Source organism: Gavialis gangeticus, unplaced genomic scaffold (genome assembly GCF_001723915.1).
Source record: "Gavialis gangeticus isolate Ggan-Ray unplaced genomic scaffold, GavGan_comp1, whole genome shotgun sequence".
In the NCBI taxonomy this organism is placed as follows: domain Eukaryota; kingdom Metazoa; phylum Chordata; order Crocodylia; family Gavialidae; genus Gavialis; species Gavialis gangeticus.
This window is the reverse complement of record NW_017729006.1, coordinates 26,266,238-26,290,102: the sequence shown is the minus strand read 5'-3', so window position 1 is coordinate 26,290,102 and position 23,865 is coordinate 26,266,238. Positions and strand designations below refer to the sequence as shown.

The window sequence follows — 23,865 nt, the reverse complement described above, 5'->3', positions numbered from 1 at the left end:
CAGCAGTTGGTGTGTGCTCTTCCTGGATGGAATAAAAAGTAAAGAAGCCAGAGGCTGGTGTCGTATGCATACAAGACAGGTAGTCAGTGAAAATGTAGATTGAGGAGTCAATGGGTGAGACCGGCGGTTGGGGGGGAGGAGGGGAGAGAGACAGAGAGAGAGAGAGAGAAGGGGGATGAAAAGTGGAGAGATACCTGGGGAGTCAGATGTCAGGCAGGTTCTAATGCGTCGTAAGTCCAATGTCTATATTTAGTCCATGATTTTTAGTGTCCAGGAGGTTGATGAAGTGGAGTTCATAGGCTCATCTCTGGGAAGTGTTTTGTAAGTTTCCTTTGAGGATCAGGACTGAGAGGCTGGAGAGAGAGTGGTTTTCTTCTGAGAAATGTGCCCCCACAGGTAATTGGTTTATTCCTGTCTTGGATAGATTTCCAGTGTGCATTCATTCTGGTGTGCAGTTGTTGTTTGGTCTCTCCTACATATTTTCCATCAGGGCATTTGGTGCGTTAGATGAGATATATTACATTTCTGGAGGTGCAGCTGTAAGATCCAGGAATGCTGATGGCTCTGTTGTGGGGTGGTGATGTGTTGGCAGGTTTTGCATTTCTTGTCATGACATGGTCTGGATCCTTTTGGTGTGTTCTGGGCTTGAGGAATTTTGCTTCTGGTGATGAGGTGAGCGAGGTTCGGTGCTTGTTTGAAGACTAGGATGGGTGGCTCTGGGAAAATCTTTTTTAGAGTAGGGTCTCTTTCTAGTATGGGTTGCAATTTTTAAGGATTGTCTGTACAGGTATAATTTTTCATCTATAGCATCTAATTATTGGAGGGTCATCTTAAATTCAAAGTTGTCTTCATTTGGGTAAATACAATATAAAAATGGAGTGTCTCTCACTGACTATTTGAGACAAGGGTGCAGACTAGGACAAAAAACAAAAGACTGAGAAAAAGAAAGAACCATGTATCCCAAAGACACTGAATCATATCCTAAAGCACTCTCACAGGTGGTCACATGGAAGCTGAGAAGAGGATTTCCATGCACGTTTTACCTGTTTGCCCCTTGTGCTAAGAGTAAAGTGTGTGAGTATACATGTGCACCTTTAGAAGCACTGTTTTTTAAGGTCTGTGTATTATTTGCTTTCACTGTAATATTCCCTGAAGAGTGAAACAGTAAACTGAAGAGTCCATGGCTTTGGAGAAACTCTGGGAAAATGGAAACAGCTACTGGGGAGAACTGGAGGAGTAACTTTCTGGGCCCAGATAATTTAGCTGCTGTAGATCCCTGCTGCTGAAAGGATCAGACATAGATAGCATCTGTAGCTGGAGGGTTTGAAGAATGCCCCAAGTCAGGGACATAATGTCTACTTTCTTCCGGGTCCAGCAAGCTAAGAGAATTAGGGAGTCAAAGTTTGAGTCCTGTACAAAAGCGCTGTGTGTCTTTACCAGGGTTGTAACAATAAGGGAACAGGAAAAATCCATGAATACCTATGATTACTGAATCTTCCTCTTAGTTATTTGCAAAAAGCAAGGGTTTTTGTTGCTGTTGTTGGGGTTGGGTTTTTTGGGGGGGGGGTTTTTTGATGACATCTTTTATTGGACCAACTACATAGTTGGAAGTTGTGGGGGGGCTCAGGCACCAAGGAGGGGCAGATGGTGGGGGGACAGGCCCAAGTAGGGGGAAGGGGGACAGGTAGCAAGAGGCAGGGATCAGGCCACTTGACTCACCAGCTGCTTGCCCTCAAATCACCTGCCCCGTCCTGCTGCAGTGTTAAGGGGGACAATTTTAAGATGATCCTAAAAAATTTGCAGGGAATACAGGACTGGGAGCAGAAAGCAGAATAGCAGATTGGGTAGAGGAAGGGAATCAGAGCAGGTATAGGGCTAATTTGTGGTATGCCTGCCAAAATGGTTGGCCTCCACAGATTTAATAACAAGCCAGTGGAAAACAAAGTAACAAGTCCAGGGAAGAAATTAATTTGCAAGCCTGGCATCAAGCTCATTTTTCTATTCCTCTTACCTGGGTGCCTCTGTCAATTTTATCTATATCACAGCTTCCCATCATTATAACAGCCAAGAAATTTTCCCATAATATTAACAGCAAAAGCAAAGCTCTACAGGTTTTCATGGCCTTCCCTCTGGCACTGCTAGCTTTTCAGGGAAAACTCTGCCTGATGTCATGGTTTTGATTTGATGTATTTAATTTTCTTTAAGTTGATTTTTTAAAAATTTTTGAACTGGTTATAGACTTTATTAGGAAAGGGATATCGATGCTGTGACTGGACTTTTGATGAAAGAAAGGTGTACTTGAAAATGAAAGTTTTATAGCATCTTCTAAAGGTAGCCAGACTGTGTGCTTGCCTAGTTTCCTTTAAAAGTGCCCCTTGCTTTAGTGAGAAGTATTTTATACCCCACCCCCGGCCTCTAGCACTTTTTGCCCTGAGCTTTGTAATCAGTATTAACTTCTTGAGGACTGAATGAACTTGAGGGTCTGGTAGGCATATGTTTCCGAAGGAGCCTTTGACTATTTCAGTTACCAGTAGTTAATTGTAGTTCTTCTGGTTTTCACCTACCACAAGGAGCGTGGATACATTTCATTTTCAGTATTCAAAAAAAACTTTTAAAAAATTCTCCAGAGGCCTAAACAGATCTTGGGATTAGGGTAAAAACCCTATGAAGCATAAAAAGAGCACCACTTACAAGCCTTTATGGTGGCTCTACATCAATGGAAAATCTTTCCACTGATGGAGTGATCCTCCTTGAGCCCATTTACAACAGGCAGAAAGTGATCAACCTACCTCACAGAGTTTAGCCTAGTATGCAAGCTTCCAGCTCCAAAAATTATGTGGTAGATTATTTTACTTCTCCCCACGCAAAAAAAAAAAAGTATAGGCTTTTTAATGCAACACTTGACGTAAAGCAAGTATAATCTGACTCTCATCTCTAATGCAGTTTATTATAAATTACACGGCCCTGAACTGTGTTTAGCTCGTATTAAAATATAAAGTAATCCAACATTACGAAAATCTTCCAGGAAAGGATGACTATAATATAGTGTACTTACAGAAGGGAAAAACAACACAACGCTACACAACACTTCTAAATCCACGCAACACATAAGTTAATTTTGGAGGCCTCAGGAAGTATACTAAGTATATATTATGTTTCCTGAGATTTCAGCAAAATCTGAAATTAATCTGAATTGCTGGACAGAAAATACAAAGCAAGAATCCCTTTCAATCCATCTTATTTATTAAGAACAATTTCAGGGAGCTTTTACTATGGCCATCCTAATCATGCATATTACAGCTTTTTTTCATTAAGGTTTGCAAACAAGTAAGAGTGTTGAAACCCTGCAAAGCAGTATTTTAAGTATTAAAATACTATGTGCTAATTCTTATTTATTTCATAACAAAACATGATATAAATCAGGCAAATTAGTTCCTAACAAGATTTCAGATAACACAGTAAGTCTGAACTTCACATTATTTCCTCTCTGAAGTTCTGCCACATTTAACGGCAAAATCAATATTCTAGTTGAGATTTGACAAATACCCAAGTTTATGCACATCTTGTCCAGGTATTTTTTGGCTAAATAATTTGATCATTTTCTAAGACAGATTCTCAGCTGTTCAAACCAGCATTATTCCAAGGAAGCCAATAAAACGATTGATGTATAACAGGAGAGAATCTGAGCTTCCTTTTTCCTAAACAAGTTGTAATATATGTTTTCCAGAGATCAGTGGAACTATTCATGGAATAACAGAATATGAGTATACCACCCTTGATATACTATCCCCAAAGATGTATGGATTCATGAATTCTTGCCAAAATGCACATAATGCATTGCAGCTTTTGTTTATTTGTAGTTTAATATCACATCATACTGAGCATGACCTTAAGATGTGTAGACAAAATTATCCCTCCAAAATATAGTTGCTATAATGAAGACTTGAAACTCAGTTTCCTTTAAAATTCAAGCATACATTATCTGTTTTAGAACATTTAGAACATTTTTGTAGTTCTGAAAATTGGATTTTTTTAAAGGCAATCATAGTGAAATTGCAGACTTAATCATTCAGTCCTAGTTACAGTATTATCCATAGATCCATAGACGTTAGGGGCTGTAAGGGGCCTCTCAAGATCATCAGGTCCAGCCCCCCGTGCTTGGGCACAAAAGGCTGCTGGGGTCAGATGGCCCTGGCAAGGTGAGCATCCAGGCATTTTTTGAAGACATCCAGAGTAGGTGACTGTACCACTTCTGGGGAGAGTCTATTCCAGACCCTGGACACTCAAGTTGTAAAGAAGTTTTTCCTTATGTCTAATCTAAAGTGATCTTCTAACAATTTTGACTTTTAGTTCTAGTCTTCTCCTGGGGAGCCCTGGTGAACAGATGTTCTCCCAGTGCCTGATATGTGCCCTTTATATATTGACAGGCTGCCACCAAGTCCACTCTGAGTCTTCTCTTCTCCAGGCTGAACAGACGCAGGTCTCTCAGCCTTTCATCATATGGCCTGCTCTCCATACTGCTATACCACACATATAGCCCTCCTTTGGACTCTCTCAAGCTTCTCCACATCCTTCCTTAAGTGCAGCGCCCAAAACTGGATGCAGAACTCCAGCTGTGGCCTCACCAACGCCGAGTAAAGTGGGAGGATGACATTTTTAGTCTTGTTTGAGATGCATCGGTAGATGCATGCCAGTGTTTTGTTTCCTTTGCCAGCTATGACATTGCATTGGTGACGCGTGCTCATTTTATGGTCTATCAAGACCCCCAGGTCTCTTTCAGTTGTGGTGTTGGTAAGTGTAGCACTGCCAAGCCTGCAAGTATGTTGCGGGTTGTTTCTCCCCAGATGGAGTACCTTACACTTCTCAGTGTTGAACATCATCAGGTTTTGATCTGCCCACCTTGTGAGCCTGTTCCGGTCAGCCTGTATCCCCAGCCTATCGTCCAGCATGACTGCAGTCCCCCATAATTCGGTGTCATCTGTGAACTTTGATGACCCGAGTCAAAATCATTAATGAACATGCACTGGTCTGAGTACTAAACCCTGAGTTCCCTTTGGTCCGAGTACTGAATCAATTGAGTTCCCTTTGAACTCATCTGGTAACCCCATTGTGGGAAGACTGAATTTACAAATTCCTTGCTTTGTAATTTTTAAGTCATGTTTTCTTCAAAAAGAAATTGCCTCTTGTGCAAATGTGTTAAAATACGTCATGCTCTTACATGAGCAAACATACAACACATAATACATAGCATTCAATAGGTAACATGCACCTTATTCTTCCTCCCCAATAATCATAGATGTACCCTGTTACACCATTGGTTCTCAAATATGTGAACAATTTAGCTTGTAAGGCATGAAATTTAACTTCTGTAAGGAACACACATAAAAAGCTATTTTTACTTCAACATATATATGACTTAAAACAGCTAAAGGTCAAGGTCAAGATCATGCCTTGGAATATTTCTCATCTCACTGTATGAAATTCTCATTATGCAGGGATAGGAAAGATGGGAAATGGTCAGGTATATCTAGCAGAGATGGACATGCATTTTGATCTCTGAAACAATACTCCCTTTCCTCTTTCTTCTTATTTTAAGACTATCAGAAAAAATGATAGACATGTAGCTGACAGAACTGATATGTTAATTAGACCAAATCAGTAGATAAAAATAGGTGTGTTCAATTGATCACAAATAATTTTTTCAGGAAGGAAGATACTATCAAAAACTAAACCTGAGGTGCAAGGTGCTGTCAGACAAAATAGGCACCACAAAATTCCAAAAGGATATGAACCTTCTACTTGACTTTTAGATTAACTATGTGGCTGTCACCGTAGATAAAATGACTATGGAAATATGAAGGGGTTAGAATCAATGGCAAAGGAAAGTCATCGCTGATACTGGTGATGCCCTGCACTCTGTATAGAATCCCTTATTCCCTTAGCACTGGCCACTGAATGAGTAAATATTCAATCAGGTTACAAAAATGACAAAACCTAATGAAGTAAAATATTCTTGAGTCCCAATATTTTGGCTTGTTGTATAAAGGTACAAAACAGTCTACTACTAACACATAGAACTACAATGGCTATTGTATGAGGGAAGTCTCTTTTTTCAGAATAAGGGAGGAACTATTGTATTTCTCACTCGAAACGAGTAAAATGTTTGCTGACTTAGCAAATCCTGTGTTACGTGCTATACCAACTTGTCTGTGTAAGCCAACTCAAACTGTAGGCACGCAAGGTGGAGATGCTGAAAGATGTGGGATATTTTCCCATGAGCTGCTGCAGCAGATGTAACTGGAAATAGTAACCTATGATCACCTTTTCAATTCCAAAGAACTGTTTGGACACACTTTCCTGCCAGTGAAAGTAACAGGGTTTTATTAGGTAAGAAACTCAGGTACACAAGAATCTGTTCAAGCTGTGATCCTTAAATGGATCTCTCAAGGAACAAAATCAACTATTCAAGAAAAGTACAGACAATAAACTAAAGAAATTAGACTGAATATCATTCCACAAATTCTAGCTCCTTGTAGAGAAAACACCACAAAATTGGATCACAGGCTGTTCTACAACTATTTAGCATTTAAGTATAGTTGAGGAATGAGCTTTTCAACAATGTCGTCAACAAGAAAAAAAACAGGAGAAAAGAAACCGAGTTTACACTACCAGTCAACAACCCATAGCTCCAGCTAGTGACAAATGGAACTTTTGTATTTAGAAAGAACTGCAAGCCAAAGTATGTCACCAATCCAAAAGCAAAGAACCATTACTGTAGTTTTGTGGGTTTTGTGTTTTTTTTTTAAACTGGGTCATTAGCATCACTTAAGACTGAAGAAAACTGACAGTTTAACAGCCAATTCTTCTGCTTTATTGTATGTTTTATGGTTATAAAACAAAATATGCACAAAGAGTGGTTAGTCTGCCATGTCACTAAGATCTTCACAGCCTGTGAGTTATAAGACAAGTCCCTAAAACACTCAAAACAAATACAGAAAACCTGAAGAAAGATCAAATATTTAAACACTTGTAACACAAAATGGACAGCAGAGATATCACCTAGGACTCTACTACACCTCTTAAAGATTAACTCTATCATAAGTATCCAAAGTCTTCTCTCCCTTTTCCCAAAAGTGGACATTTTAGACCACCGATTCCCAACAATGGTACAGCAAAATCCTTAAGGGTGAACAATATTAACACACAATATTAACGCTATTGGGTGTGATAACACCTACGCCCGATACACAAGGTAAACCCAGAGATATCAAATAGGAATCCATGGTTTCAAAACCTTCCAATATGTTGTGGTCTTCTGGGTGTTTTGGAATCACTCTATTTCTTCTGTAGCCAAATGACTGAAAACTAAGCGTTGACGTTTTCCAAGGGGTATGCCTTAAATCCAAAAATGGTGATAACCATCTTCCTAGCTTTTGACGACAAAGATTCAGTGTGTAGGAATTACAACTCCAGAGCAGCATCTTCATCCATTCTCAAGCTATGAAAGCTTCGAGCTCGGACAGGAGAAAACCACCACAGTGGATACCAAATCATCTACTGGAACTCAGCAAAGCATCTGATTTACAAAAAGTTCTCTTAAATTATGCTACAGCCCTTTTTTCACATTCATAGCCCTTCTATTAACTAACCAACATTTTGCACACTGTCTCCTACTGTTCAGTTTCATATAAAACCTGTCCAACTGAATTTTTTTCCTTAAAATTCGAGCTAGTAGTGCATTCTGTTTCATGTGATACTGTCCAATCACCACCCAGGACTCTAAAACTCACACTTTCCAAATCACCCACTAGAACTAAACAAGCCACAAGTTCTCTTACAAGGTTATATTATTAAAACTATTGTATAACCCTCCAATGGAACAGTTCTGCCATCAAAATAAGGGCACCTCATACAGCTGTTAAACTTGGTAGCATTTCAACCAAATTTATTACAACCCACTTTATAGAACACAAATACAAAAAGAATAATTACACTAGACAAGATTAAACCAAAATGAAACATTTCACAACTGTAGACAATTGAAAACTCCTTATATATTTCTCTCAGCATAGAGACAAGGCAATATTGCCATTTCCTTATAACAGACCCATTAATAGTTTTATTGTAGCACTGGATACATCCTGCCTCAATATATATCTCCGAGGACTAATAAAAAAGATTTGATTGTGAACAGAAATGCATTTTTGCAAGGAAATCAAGTGCAGCCTGATTGTCTATGGCTCAGCAAAGAGGACTTTTACTCATGTGATTTAACGTACTTACGAATCTACAGAACTGACTGTTTGCATTTAAATCAGGGATGACAAACATACAGCCCACAGAGCCCTGCCACCTGGCCCCTGGTGCTTGTCCCTGGGTCTGGATCAGACTCACATGGGGCACAGCACATAACCATGGTGCAGGGCTAGTATGTGTCCTGGATCTGGCCATTGACCCTTTCCTCCCTCACCAAACTGATCTGGTGGTCACTCCAGCCAATTAGAGACTTGGGCTGTGTGCAGTCCAGACACTGGAGCAGCTAGAATGGGTGCTGCGTAAAGTGCAGTCCAGCTGGAGTAGCAGATGCACTACACCTGGTGGCCAATCCAGCTGAACTGTACTACATGTGGTGCCCACTGCAGCCAGTCCAGGACCTGCAGTACACATGGCACCATGTGCAGCATGGTTCATGGACAAGCTGGAATATACAGTACAGTGCTGAAGCTGCTAGGGGTGAGTACCATGTGCAGCTTGGCACAGCAGGGTCTGTCACCACACATAGCATGGCTGCTTCTCCAGCCAGACAACACCACAAAGTGTGCCCATTCTAGTCACTCTGGGATCCACACTGTAGACAGCTTGAGACCTAGACCAGCTGGCACAACTGCTGGAGGGGACATAAGGACCAGGAGGGAACCTGTGGGCCTGATCCAGCCCATGGACTGGTCCTGAGCCACTCATCTAGCCTGCAGGACCAAAGGAGTTTAACACCTCTGATTTAAATTCTACTTTTATTACAGAAATCAGATTGATGCAGTAACTCCATTCTAACAATTTGCAGCTTGGCATAAAAGATATGCCAATAAAAAAGTTTACAAATACTTTACAGATATAGATATCAATATGTATAGGAAATAATCTATATCAGGCAGTTATTAAGCACCATTAGGCCTATATTTAAAAGACTTTTCTACACAGAGCAACCTGTTCTATTTTTCACTATCCTGATATAAGTACGTACTAGTATAGCTATTCTCACATAGCAAGAAAAATAAGGTATATCAGCATAAGACATCTTTATACAAGTACTTCGTTGTTCACACTAAAGGAATTATACCAGTGCAACTATTTCATTAAAATCCTCCTTCTGAACTGAAATTATTATTGGCATCCTTTTGTTTGTGAGAGATGGTAGAGATTGTAGCCTATGACATAGATGGTTTTCATTGTTTCACATGACTGAATAGTGCAATCCAGGATTTGCATGATCTGTGCCAGTAGTTGCAAATGTACGTGTCACGGTTGGCTGGTTCGGGGGCTGCTTGCTTCTGATGGACTCTTTGCTCTTCAAGCTGTTGGAGCCAAATCCTGTTGTGGACTTTAATGCCCTGGTGGAGACGATGACACCACCTGTTCCAATCGCTTACCAAGATTTCCCATTAGCCAGGATCAATTCCAAACGCCTTCATATCTCGCTTTGCATGTGTCTTTATAGTAAAGCCTGAGGTGCTATTAAAACCCTCCTTCTAAACTGAAATAGTTACACTATTTCAACAACCTGTCAGATCCCACGACACCTTTAAATGAATGTGTGCCAAGGGAGGAGGGGTGGGAAGACAGCATTCCCGTTCCCCTCCCCACCCACTCGCTCCAATAAGAAAAAGTCTGAAAACATTTTGCAGGGGGATGTCAGTTGTAGCTATATTGTCTAAGGACACAGACAGACAAGGTTCTTTGGGTAAATATGATATCTTTTATTAGACCAACCAAATATTTGGGGAAACAGTTCTTTGCAAGTTTTTGGGTACAAACACCCTTCTTCAGGCAGAGGAAGAGTTTGCAGTTGTTTTCCTGGATGGGATAAAAGTTGGTAACTATTAACTTCTATCCCATCCAGGACAGCACAAAGCAACTCCAAACTCTTCCTCTGCCTGAACAAGGTGTTTGTACCCAAAAGCTTGCAAAGAACAATTCTTCCAACTATTTAGTTGGTCTAATAAAAAGTATCACATTTACCCAAAGAACCTTGAAAACAAATTTTGTCATTTAAAAACAAGAACACACATAAACCTGATTCTCTATACTATTTCTCATGTTCTTAAGTCATTTCCCAATAAAATAAATGTCTCCCCTACTATGTGAAAGACTTAAACAAAGAAAATGATCAACTCTCTAGTAAAACTAAGTATTACATTCTGTCAAAAAAAACAGACTTTAGATAATTCTATTTCTGTTTCTTTCAGTTATTGTAATCCTAAAATGTGACTCTCAACAGTAGATTAAAGAACAAAAAGTCAGATGGAATATATTTTTTACTTGATTGCATCTGTAAGTAAACCTCCAGAATAGAAAATCAAACATAATTCATTGACACTTTTTATCAAATTTTAATAAAAGATCTTAGATCTTCATCCTGAAATTCACAATGACTAGGCAGACTTTTACATCCAAAAAACATGGTCATTTTTAATGGGGATCTGTTCACATGTAACAGTTCTTTTGTGTGTTGTCACTGTAAAATCAGACCTTAATTCTTTTATAATCTGGTTCAGTAAACCTGCCTGAAAGTGTGGAGGAATCATGCACCTATCAAAATGTCTCATATTTTTATGATTAAGTAACATGTATTTGCTTTAAAAAAAAATCTTACCTTTATTAAGGATTCATACAATAGAAAGAATTGAATTTATGGCAAAGGTAACCTTTATTCTTATGTAATTACCTCTAGGCAATTTTTTCATGTAATAAGAATCTTTCCTCAACTTAATCATCATATAGCATATCATCTGACTGTTTTAAGAATGATTGAAGCTTTTTAGAAAAGGAATACACAGACACACACACACACACATTCTTTTTCTAGAAAGCTTCAATATATGAGACATTCTAGAAAACGTCAGTCATTCTTAAAACAATTAGATGATATGCTATATGATGGGATGCCAGAGCCCAGAAGCTACCTGTGTCTCTATGAATCTATTTCCCCAACTCTTTAGACACAGGTGCACAGAAGAGAATATCATGGCAGGTTGAAGACTGAAGACTAATCTGGTTTCCTAGAAAGATGGCACAAGACACCAACAATGTGACTTAGGCTCCCAAGCAACATGGGGCTGTGGTAGTAGTAGTCAGGAGTGAGGTAAGTTTTCGTGTTTTCCACCAGCCTAAGACCAGTCCAGGGGAAAGGGGGTGGAGTGGGGGGCAGAGGAGCTAGGTCCTTAACTATAGCTATGGCATTACAAACTGTTAAGGAAATAAAGAGTCTTGAAGGAGGACATGGTCAGGCTTCAACTAATTTTGTTGTGAATGTTACACCAGCCAAACCATTCCACCAGTTTACAGTATACCATAAAATATTTATACAAGCAATGAACTATAAAATATTTTCACATGAACTATAAAATATTTACACTATCAACATCAGCTTGGAAAGAATGATGTCCTGTCAAATTTCTGTGATCCAAGAGTAGAAATTCTGTGGCTACAAATTAAATAAAACCATTGCAAATCATCTGGAAACTTGCAGAGAATATAAGGTTAAACAAATTACTGCTTCCTGGTCTCCTGAATGGTAAATGTGATCAGGAAAGTATAGCTTATGTGCTTTAACATGTGAATTTTAACAACAAAATAAAGAAAAGTTAGGTTCATAACCAAACTGTACTGACCTGTCTGTAAGTTCCTTCTAGCAAGGTGTCCAGATGTTGGAGGGGAGCAGGGGTTTTGTCTTTGAATCGTGTTAGCAATCGTCGTTCAATAGCTCTAAACTGTATTGCCCGTTCAGATAATAGTTCTTGGAATTTTTCAGCGTTCAAGCGCAGCTGCAATTTTTTAAGGATTAAAAAAAATCCAGATTAAGAGTTTGAGCCAATAGATAAATCCTTCCTTCAAAATCTATGTGCATAATGAAGTTTTAGATCAGGAACAGTCTGGAAATACTTATAGTATTTATTAATTTTAAAAGAGTAGCTTGCTGTGGTCACATGGACTGTCTTGGATTTATATTGGTTTGGGGTAAATTTCACACACATCATGAGATCTACCAGCAGGTTGCAATAATGCCTCCTATTACTGAAATTGAAAATAATTGTTGACAGCCACAGTAATCTATGATAATACACAATAGCCTCTTCATGAGGTCTTATGACAGGAATGAAATTAACTCGTCAGCACCATGATATGAGGGTTTCTCTTTATTTCAATGTGCTATGTCTGTGGCACATATGTAAATTGTATTAAATGTAACACAGCAGCAGAAAGTGAAGGGTTATAATTCCCTTTGAACATGATTGAAGTATTAAGTTTTCCTTTGGTTGAAACTATACTTTCTCTTTTTGGGAAACCTTTTCACCTCAATATCCAGAGGTCCAATTTTCTTAAAGTGCCCACAAAACCATGATAAAATTATATATCAAAATGTTCAGACAATAATAATTCATACTTCATACTACAACAATAATAATTCATACTTCTGTCTGCAATGATTTCTATTTTATTTACCAGTATAAGACACTAAAGCAAAAAAATGACTTGAGACATTCTAAAACCTGGGTCTTTGACAAATAAATGGAGTTCTCCAAGTAGGTAATATCCTCCATATGACAGTCACAGAGCAATTATCAAAAGTCATCAAAATGTACATTCCAAGATAGGCTATTCCCAGGACATGGGTAACATGACATTTATCTTCCCTAATGCTTCCCAAAGTTAACAGGAAATGATTCAAGGCCTCTAATTATCAAAAAGCACCCTGGCATAAAACAAGCCACAAGCCATTATATATGGATAGTCAACATAAAATCCTTGGAGGACAACTCAGGCAAGTGAGAAAGAGCACAATGCTAAAGCAAAAGAAGTAGCATCTTTAGAAGTGGGAGGGGGAAAAGGACAAGAGAATCTCCAATCATCTCTCAAGCATACCAGGATCTGTCAAAATTGAAACCAAGAGGGAAGCAGAAAGATTTCCCTGATAACCTGAAACAGAATTTTGCTCCATTCAAGAAATAAGAGGCTCTCTAACCCAGGATTATTATACCTTTCAAGTCATCATAATAGACAAAAGCTGCACAGTGTGTTAGAAGCTAACATGTCGCCTCACAATCACATTACTATTTCAAACTTCTGGAATTATTTAGGCTTAGATGCCAGACTGGTAATAATTAACCAGCTAACAGCATCTTATTTTATTCCTCTGAGTCTGATTATGAAGTTGATGCAAATTTTGCTAGCTTCACTGGAAGCAGAAATGTTTTTCTTTGGCAGGTCTAAGCCAATGACGGTGGATGCCAGGAAGGGTAATGAATAGGGTACAGATTGCCCTAGATAGAGACAGGTAACTGGGCAAAATGGATCATTTGTCCGACCTAGTGTGGAAATTCTTATGTTGCTATCAAGACAAAAATGTGCAAATACCACTAGTGGAAGACGTAAAATCAAAGAACATGTCACAAAAAACAGCCCAAAGGAATCTATGGTGGGAAACAGCTGGGACTACAAGGAGTTGGTGGAAAAAAAAAGAAAATAAGAAAGGGATGAGTACTGGAAGTTAAAGTGTAGCCAGAGAAAGTACACGCCTCTGGTGCAGGGACTTCCTCCAACATGAGGTCCCTTCCAGCCCTAAACTTCTGTGAATCTTTGGAAGTAAAAATGCAGCACACTGCTGCCAACAGAAGTGAAAGCTCTAGTGTTGTTATACACCATTTTAATAACAGATACAACTACTTTTAAAAAATACATACACACACACACACATATATAGATATATACATACAATACAGATGACTTAAGCCTATGACTAAAAAGCAAAAATAAGCTTTTAGAGACTAACTGGTTCAGAAAGGCATAACCTTCTGTAGGTGAGTTACCTGACAAATCTTACGCCTCTCTGAACCAGTTAGTCACTGCTACCCTACCCTGACTTTGCCTTACTTCAGGCTAACCTAAGTACCTCTCCTGCTCAGTACTTAATTTGCCTTTGAATACAAACAACGTTCAGAGCTATGCCCTCTTACATAATGGAAAACTATTTGTGTGGGGGTCAGTTTATTTGGTTTAGTTCATTTTATTCATTATTGTTAAAGTACTAGAGATGTTTTCATTACCATAATCTTAGCCAGAGGAACAGGTTGAGGGGACTGAGTAAGTCTTGTGTGGGGGTTGGAAAAGACATTTAATTTTTTCTTTCTGCCTTCACAAGGTATAACAAAATAATTTTAAATATAAAGGGACTTGTATATAAATCATAACATATTTACGGATTCATTTTTACTGCATTATAATAGGAAGATTGCACATATAAAAGGGAACATCAGCAGGAATATGTTCAAGGACCAGTCTTCCTACTTAATGATGCTAGTGAATAAGGGATCTAGGCCAGATTATGGGCAGGTTCTATACTGGGGCGGGCAAAATGCGGCCCATGGGCCAGATGCAGCCCGCAAGGCCATTCTATCTAGCCTGCAGGACCCCTAAAAAATTTAGAAAATTAATATTTATCTGCCCCTGGCTGCCTGTCATGCAGCCCTCGATGGCTTGCCAAAACTCAGTAAGCGGCCCTCCGCCCAAAATAATTGCCCGCCCCTGTTCTATACAGATGTATAAGGTGATGATCTACTTGTAGCATTTGCATGGGAGCAGGCCACAGGTAAAACCACCCCTGGGTTCTCTGAACTCAAAATAATTAGTCAAGACCAGCACAAACTCCATTTTCTATAGTCTAAATGTGGAATGAGGTTTTTGAGAATATTTTTAAACCACTTTCACTTTTGGACACTGGCAGCTAACAATGTGCCAATGAGAACTACAGACTATTCGCCTTTATGGAATTTTGCCATCACTTCAGTAATTTTGTATTAAGAAATTAACTTCTGTACCAAATGAGTGTTTGTCACTAATGCAGTCCTTTTCATCTGCAATTATCTTTATAAAAATGAAGTAACACTCCAGAGGTCGGTCAAGTCACTTGTCAAAGACCACAAAGAAAGTCAGAATGAGCACAGATATACTAAACACCTTGTCAAGCCCCCAGTGGCCACCAACAAATCAAGCCTTGCCCACCCATTTCTGCTCCATGCACACCCAAGCCTAGCAATTAGGGAAAGTAGATAGCTAATGCCACTCAGGCTTTATCTTAGGAAGCCTCTGAAAGCAGTAGTGGGCACTTACTCAAGAGCCTCAAGCAGATGTGCCAAGGAGCCTCAAGTCTAACTGTCAAATCTGGTAGCTTTCCTTAAAAAAAGCATTCCTTGAGAGCAATGCTGAGGTATGAACTCTGGATCTCTAAGATGTTTATGCTGCCTTATTCCAGGCCGGGGTTGATGTACAAAATAGGAACAGGTGGATAAGGAGGTTTCAGATATGCATACAGAAATAGAAATTCCTTATGCCCAATCCAGAGTTCATTTCATAATACAGAATAAATTCCAATCCAAAGGAGTTGAACACAATGGGTCTCTAGTTCAGTAGTTTATCATTAGGAAACTTCTGAGGAAAGCAAAAGACCAGAAAAGCTATGCTAAAGTAAAAGACCATACATGAAGCAAAACTTGCTATCAAAAACTAATGATAATTCTATCAGTATATAAAATATTTTAAGACATACCTCAAAGTGGTGATCAATACATTCAAAATATTCTTGCAAAGGAATTGAACCAGAGAAGGTACACAGGAAGTCTTTGCAATTTTGCTTCTTGAAATGTTCTTCAAGACGAAGAGTAAGCTCATTTCCTATTAGCCAAATGTCTTCTAATTGATCACTCTGGATTCTATACCGCTCTTTAAAAAAAAAAAAAAAAAGAAACCACAGATGAAAAGGAGTAAAGAAAAATATAAAGCTACATAAGACTGACAGTGTCATTAAGTACAAGAATTAATCAATTCTGTGATGTTTCTAAAATTTTTAATAAAGACATTCCAAAAGTGATTTTCTTTAGTGTTCCATAAGAATAAATTTTATCTAACTAAGATAGTCCTAAATTACCTATCCTTGCAGTTTTCCCTTTGCATAGCAGTCAAATTTTGCTGCAGAACTTAGATTTTAAGACCTGAACCAAGCTGGCTTGCTTCACATCCTAAAAATGTGTAAGTTCTGCTGTAAATTTTGCAGAAATGTTGCAGTTCTGCAGAAATGTGTGTTCTCAAAATGTGTTTTCACTAAAATAAGCACATACTTGGAATGACAGACATAAGGCTGGAAGGGACCTCAAGAGGTCATCTAGTCCAAAACCCTGCCTGAGGCAGGGTTATCCCTATCAAAACCATTCTATACAAATCTGTTATCTACCCTCTCCTCTTAGCAAAACAACACAGTCAAGCCTTACACAAAAACCAAGACATAACACCCTTACCTGCCACAGGTAAAGCAAGGGGACCATGGCAGCCAATGACCTGCTGCTACCAAGTTGTTAATATAAGCTCAAGAGATGCCAGGAAGAGGCCCATGCCCCCTGCTACAAAGGAAGGCAAAAACCCCCATAGTCCATACCAATCTGACCATAAGGTCCTTCCTGTCCAAAATATTGTGATTGGTCTGACCCTCAACAGAGAGAAAAGACTCCGGAGCCAGGAACCTTCAGATTTAGGTTAAAGCAGAAGTACTGGCATATCCCTGTCAAAATCCCCAGCCTTGGTTGCAGCCAACACCCAATGCCTCCAAGGCAGGCATTAGAAAAAAACCCAAAAAACCCTGACACACAGCAGCAGCAGGGTAGGAAGGATTCCCTCCCGGCCCCATGCAGCAATGAACAAAATCCAGAAAATACCCATGGAAGGACAAAGACATAGCTACACCTAAATCATCCCTGACCAGTAGCTGTCCAGCATCTTCTTGAATGCCTTCAGTGATGGTAAATCCACAATTTCCCTAAGCAATCTATTCCACTGCTTCTCTGTTCTAATAGTAAAGAAGTTTTTCCTGACATCCAATCAGACCTACTTTGCTGCATTTTCAAGCACTGGTCTGTGTCTGAGTCTATGCAGCAAGAATGAAAAGGTACTTGTTCTCTTCTTTATGGCAGCCCTTCAAGTATTTGAAGCCTGCTACTATGTCTCCTTTTAAGCACCATTTTCACAAGCAGAACATACCTAGTTCCTTCAGCCTCTCCTCATATGACTTGCTTTCTAAGCCCTTTATCATCTTTGTCATCTGCTTCTGGACCCTCTCTAACTTCTCTATATCCTTTTTAAAATGTGAAGCCCAAAAGTGAACACAATACTCTAGATGAGGCCTAATCAGTGCCAAGAAGAGAGGGAATATCACCTCCTGTGTCTTGCACCTGATGCAAGATGCATCCCAAAACTGCATTTGCCTTGTATGTGGCTGCATCAAACTGCAGACTCATATTGAATCTTGAGCCTTACCAAGACTCTCAGATCCTTCTCCATAGTGCTGTCATAGTTACATGTAACCTATGTTGTATTTGTATTTTTTATTATTCATCCCAAGGCATAGCACCTTGTACTTTTCAGTATTGCACAGCCTCCTACTAGCTCCAGCCTAGCTTTCCAAAGGGTCAAGATTAGGACTGTCAATGAATTGTCGTTAACATGTACGATTAATGCAAGAACCATTTAACGTGTTAATTATTTAACATGTTAATTGTGTGCATGGTTTTAGAGCCTGCACCCGGGCTACCCTGCCCTGCTGCCATTACCACCACCTCCAGACCACCCAGTGAGGCAGTGGTGGCAGTGCAGAAGAGCCATAGAGCATCTGGGGCACAGGCAACGGGCTTCTGTAGCAACAGGGGGGAAGAGGTGGTGCACCTACACACCCACCCATACACCTACCCACAATCCCCATCCACGGCCCAGAGCAGCCAGACTGGCAGCACTGGGAGTTTGGGGAAGGTGGTGCTGAGTTTCAGCGGGGTTGCCTGGCAGCGTCGGGCCCCACAGCTTGGAGCAGGTCAGGACTGCCTGGGAGCTCTAATACGAGCCACCTCTGTGCCCAGGTCCTCGCGTGTCCCTGGTCCAGGCCCCTGGGGAGCAATGGTGACAGTGGCCCAGTGACCTGCGCCCCTGTGGAGGCAGCCCCTACTGGCAGGCAGGGGCAGGATTTCCACAGAGCCACCTCCTGCAGCCCCTGGCTCACACTGCAATGCACACCCAGTGTTTACGGAGCCACAGCCATGCCCAACACCGCCATCAATGAGCCGGGCAGAGCTGCCACTCTTCCCTGTGTCACCTGGGCTCTCGTCAGGTCTGGCAACACTGTGCAGGTCCTGGGGGAGCCCAGGTGGCATGGGGAGGAGAGCGGTGGATCTGCCTGGTGCTGCAGTGGCAACCCCATGCCGTGGCAGGCATGGGTCAGGCTCCATTGGCGCTGGGCTGGGGCCGGGCACACAGCACAGTGCAGACTGGGGCCTGCAGGAGGTGGCTCCACAGGAATCCCGACCCTGCCCACCGGAAGCAGCTGCCTCTGTGGGTGCACAGGACCACCACCGCTGCCACTGCCCAGGGGCCCAGACTGGGGCTGCACAGGGACCCATAGGCCCAGGGGCAGCTCATATTGGAGCTCCCAGGCAGTCCTGACCCTCCCTGAGTCATGGGGCCTAAGGGTGCCAGGCAGCCCCACTACAGTGGCTCCATGGGGGTCCTGGTGGGACACAGACTTCACACAGCTGTAGCAGGAAGGGGGGGGGGGGGCACACCCACCCACAACCCCTATTCGGGGCCCTGAGCAGCCGGGCTGGCAGCATCAGGCATTTGGGGAAGGTGGTGCTGGGCTGCAGCAGGACTGCCTTGCACCATCAGGCCCAGGGCAGGTTAGGACCACCTGGAACTCGCTAAGCAATTAAACAGGGAAGTTCAAGCCCAGGGTGGGGCTGGGGCCAGAGCAGCTGCTCCCAGCCTGGTCAGCCCATGGCTGCCATTGCTGAGGCAAAGGCAGGGTAAGCCCACTGCCAATGGGGCTGTGCTTGGGCAGGGGGCATGCCCTGGGCCTGGGCCAGCTCCACAATTTTGAGTTGTTAGCTGTGCAACTAAAATCACATTTCATTGCAACCCATTTTTTAATCATGCAACTGACTGTGATCAAATTTTTAAACAGTTTGACAGTCATAGTGAAGATCCTTCTGAACTGTGATTCTGTCCTCCAATGTGTTCACAATCCTTCCCAGTTTCATGTTGTCTTCAAACTTACTCAAGAAGCTCTCAATTCAAGGGTCTACATACTTAATAAATATGTTGAACAACACGGGGCCCAGGAGAAACCCCTGTAGGATTTCACTCAAAGCCTCCTGAAATCATGACATGGATCCATTTATAATTACCCTTTAATTGAAGCTATTGAGCCAGTTGTCTATCCATCTTATAGAAGTTTTGTCTGGGCCACATTTCTCCAATTTGGTTATGAGAAGGTCATGTGGGACCTTAACAAAAGTCTTGCTGAAGACCAGATACATTATATCCACGGTATTCCCTTTGTCCACCACCCAAGTAGTTACTTGGCCAAAGAAGGAGATCAAGTTTGTTTGACACGATTTGTTCTTAGTAAATCTATACTGGCTGCTTGCAATCAGCCTTTCCTCCTCCAGATGCTTGCAAAAGTACTTCATTAAGATATGCTCCAGTAATTTCCTGGGTATTGAGGTGGTGCTAAACTGGCTAGTAGTTCCCTGGGTCCTCCTTTTGCCTAGTAAACCATGAGGACTACTACATTAGGCCTCTTCCAGTTCTCTGGTACCTCACCCATCTCCCAAAGCTTCAGGAGTATTATTACCAAGGATTCCAAGATCTCTGCCAATTCCTTCAGTACTTGGGGATGAAGCTCATCTGGCCCTGCTGACTTGAATTGATTCAGACACATGAAAAGCACTCTCTCTCAGCTTGTTCCCTTCCTTATTCAAATAATTTTTATTAGGCACCTGACTTCAGCTTAATTTTTGTTTCTAAAGACTGAGACAAAGTAGCACTTGAGTAGCTCCGCTTTCTTTGCATCTTCTGTTTAAGAGTTCCCCCTGGCTGTTTATCAGTGGTCCCACAGATGCCTTTGTTTTTTTTTTCTGGCCAACATCTTATAAAACCTCTTGTTGTTGTCTTTAACTTCTCTTGCTAGGTACATCTCATTTTTTCTCTTTGTCTTCCTGATTTTGTCCCTGTAGTTTCTTGCCATTTTCGTGGCAAACTCCCCTCCTCCTGCCACTCACTGGCCAAGAGGGCTGCCTTTCATACAGACCTGTCCCCTGCTGCTGATTGGAAGAGGGCTTCCTTCATCTGGCAGGGACATGTGGGGCTGCATGAAAGGCAGCCCTTTCAGCCAACCAATGGCGGAGGGAGCAGCTGCCATCTTGACTGCTGCCCTTCATACCAGTGGCTACCCCCTACAGTGGGTTGAGACGCTGAGCCACAGCAGTCATTGGCTTCACACTGGGGAGCCAGTATTTTATTTTTAGTGGGGGGGTTTTCCCAGGGATTCTGTGCTAAATCATGGAAACCACCATTTTTCACAATTTTTACAAAAATTGTGAAACTGTGATTTAAGTACATCCCTACCTATAATAAATCCCCACCATTATATTGATGCTGCATCTTACATGTTTTCTCTTCACCCAAATGCATTCTGATATGCTGTGTTCTTCCTCCTGAACTAAGGAACAAGTGTATAGATTTCAGACTTACAAAACACTACCACTGCCTCTTCTCCAACCCTGTCTTTCCAAAACGAAGTGTAACCCTCCTGGCCATCTTCCACCCACTTTGCCACCCACAGGTAGCTGCTCATCACACTGGGAGGGTGGAGTAGATGGAAGGTATCCAGGGCTGGAGTTCTGTGCACAGAGGCAGGAGTCACCCAGCTGGGTATATTGTGCCTGGCACACGTCCCCATGGCTACCGCTCTTCCCCATGCTACCTGCTGCCCAGAGCAGTGCAGCATAGACAGAAGAAGCCACTCAAGGCAGGGGAGCTAAGCAGTGCCCAGGGCCGGAGAAGCCAAGCAGTGCTTGGGTGGCTGCAACCACACCAGGAGCAGCCCCACTGCACTGGAGCCTCAGCAGCACCACGGCTTGTTCCAACAGTGGTAGCCAAGCTCCCAGGCAAGAGCCGCTGTGCTGGATTCCCAGCAGTACCTTAGGAGAAAACCTGGCTTTGCAGGCAGTTGGCTGGCACCAGGGGAACAAACTGCAGTGCTCCTCCCATGGTGCTTTTGGGGCTGCAGCATAGCTGCTGCCCAGGTACTTCATTGCCACCATGGGAAAAGCTGAAGTACTGTAGGTCTCATCCAGGAGCTTGTTGTCACTGGAGGAAAGTCCCCCATCACAGCAGGGCTCAAGGCAAAAGTCTGCAGGCCAGATGACCTGGCTCTGGGGGCCAGATCCAGCTCACAGGCCACATCTGACACCCCTGCTATAAACTAAGGTACAAATCATGACAGCACAAAGGCAATGAAAACCTACCCTAACCAGGGATTTTCCTGAAGTGAGTGGAACCACTAGATGAATGAAGGTGAATGAAATTAGAACAACAAGATCTTTCCTGGGTAGATTTGCAAAAAAAGCCAGAGTATAAGGTGCTTTGGTGAGACAAGGCCAGACAGCAGTCCCTATGGGACCAGTTTAGTTGATGTAATCTTCAGTAGCCCTTAAATCTATGTCTATATTGAACAATAAAATGAAGTGCAGACACATCTGAATGAGTTCTAAGTGCACTAAATGGGCATTCTCAAGTAACAGAAACAGTCTAGCCATAGTACTATGCAACTTCACACAAACTAATTGATCCTTCTCAGATATCACTGTATACACCCCAGTGTGGTTAAGTGTGCTTAACTTTACATCTACATTTAAAAAAAAGTTTCAAGTGGTAAATTATTTTTCACTTCAACTCTTACACCAGGTGTTGGCAATCTTTTGTCAGCACAGGCCACCTTTTGCAAACTGATTTCCCCAAAATGGGCAGGAAATCTCCATTCGCTCCTACCTCCCCTCTGCCCCCACAAAACACCCAGCTGCATGTTTAACCCTCGCCACAGATCCCCAAACCCCCTGCAGCGGGGTAAGGGCAAATGCAGCAGAGCAGCAGGTGCCACAGCAGAGCGGATTGGCAGCATGGCACATGTCCATGCCACTGATTCTCCATGCCCGATCAAACCTCTGCAGGCCAAATCGAATCTTGTTTCAAGTCATAGGTTGCTGGCCCATTCCACACACCATTCCACATTTTTTCATTTGTACAGAATGGCTTCCTCATTCCACCCCCCGGCAGTTAGCTGCAGCAATAAATAAATTATAAAAATGTTCTGGGATCCTGACTATGAGAAAGGTGCTAGAAAAAGTATTAAACCAAAATTAAATTAATTATTTTTCTTAGCTAGAGTTGCCTATCCCCACAAACTACCAAAGTAAATCACATTTAATGAATTGCTAACTAGAGCTGACAGCTTATTTCAGATTCTATTCTACATATCAAAGCAAGTCTTCCCTCCCTGGTTTCTTGAACAGTAAATCAATGCCAGCTAAATATTAACAAAGGAAAATGATGCTGAAAAGCATAACAAATTTTTGAAATAATGGTTTTCCAGACAGACATTTTCAAATACTGCTGCCATATTCCTTATCATTATTCATCCATCAACATGCTGTCTGAAAGGAAATACAAAAGTACAGCTGTGATGAAAAAGGTCATTAAGATTTGTATACAGAGAATATATATATTTTACTTGTTAACAAAGTTCACAGTAAAAATCAAATGAACCAGAGGTCTTGCAATATTGCTGTACTTATTAAACATTTTTCTCAAGATTAGCAATCCACAATTGTTTGACATTACTACTGGCATCATTCCCAGAATATGCATTTCATTGAAGGGAAAATGACAAATCCTGTTTACAGAGTAACAGGAAAGAAGCATGTTTTATTTAAAAACATGTCCATTAAAAAAAAGAACACCATCTGCTGAAGATAACATTCAACCTAACTTCCCTTTTTTAGAACTCACAGCATAATTGCTGGACTTAGTGGAATCAGCATCAGATTTTACCTATTCAGCTTTTAAATCAAAATTAGTTTGGAAGGTTTCAGATCAAATCAACAGACATTCCATTTATAACTGACAAAACTAATACATTAATGGTCTAACATGGACAAAGAAACTAATTTCCTCTATTAGTTTCCATACATTTTTTGTTGGTCGATACAAACACAATCTAATTTTACTGAGGCAGGCCATTGTATTCATTTACTCTACATGTTTTACTAAGCTATTAAACTGAAGAAGAATGTTAATTAGATTTGGGAAATGTAGGAAGTTGAAAGTCTTTAGCTGTACTGTAAAAATGTTCCTAAAATGGAAATTTGATGGCAGCAGTAACAATGATCTGTGTCTTTGCCTTCCATGTGCATTTATAATTAGACAGCAGGTTTGTGATTAAATAAAAATTACGTAAAAAGCTTTCCCCCTGCAAATTACAGAAGAGCATTTCCTTCAAAAATATCTCATACAAGAAAAGAGATTGCTCATAGGACTGCTAATGGATTACAATTTTTTTCAACATCAGATTCTCTAGACTAGGTTATATGGTGTATTCTTTACAGTACTCTAGTTAACATTTTAAAAATGTAAAATCAGAATTCAAAATGTTCACTTTGGTTTAAATATGTCCCTGACTTCTGAGTGCATGCCCCAAGGCAATTCAGAGCAACTCAGGTA

The 23,865-nt window shown here is 41.1% G+C and overlaps 1 protein-coding gene across 8 annotated transcripts in view; it reads right to left on the bottom strand.

Annotated features, from left to right (window-relative positions):
- Window positions 1-23,865, bottom strand: part of BBS9 (Bardet-Biedl syndrome 9) — a 573,789-nt gene that overhangs the window by 378,336 nt on the left and 171,588 nt on the right. For 7 of the 8 annotated variants that reach the window (XM_019509031.1, XM_019509030.1, XM_019509027.1 and 4 more), the window contains 2 exons: window positions 15,821-15,993; window positions 11,889-12,041 (listed from right to left, as the gene is read on the bottom strand). In XM_019509031.1, coding sequence (XP_019364576.1) covers window positions 11,889-12,041; window positions 15,821-15,993 — 326 coding nt within the window. Of the gene's footprint in view, window positions 1-8,745; window positions 9,609-11,888; window positions 12,042-15,820; window positions 15,994-23,865 lie in introns of those variants that run through there. The other variant, XM_019509032.1, reaches the window with a different exon arrangement.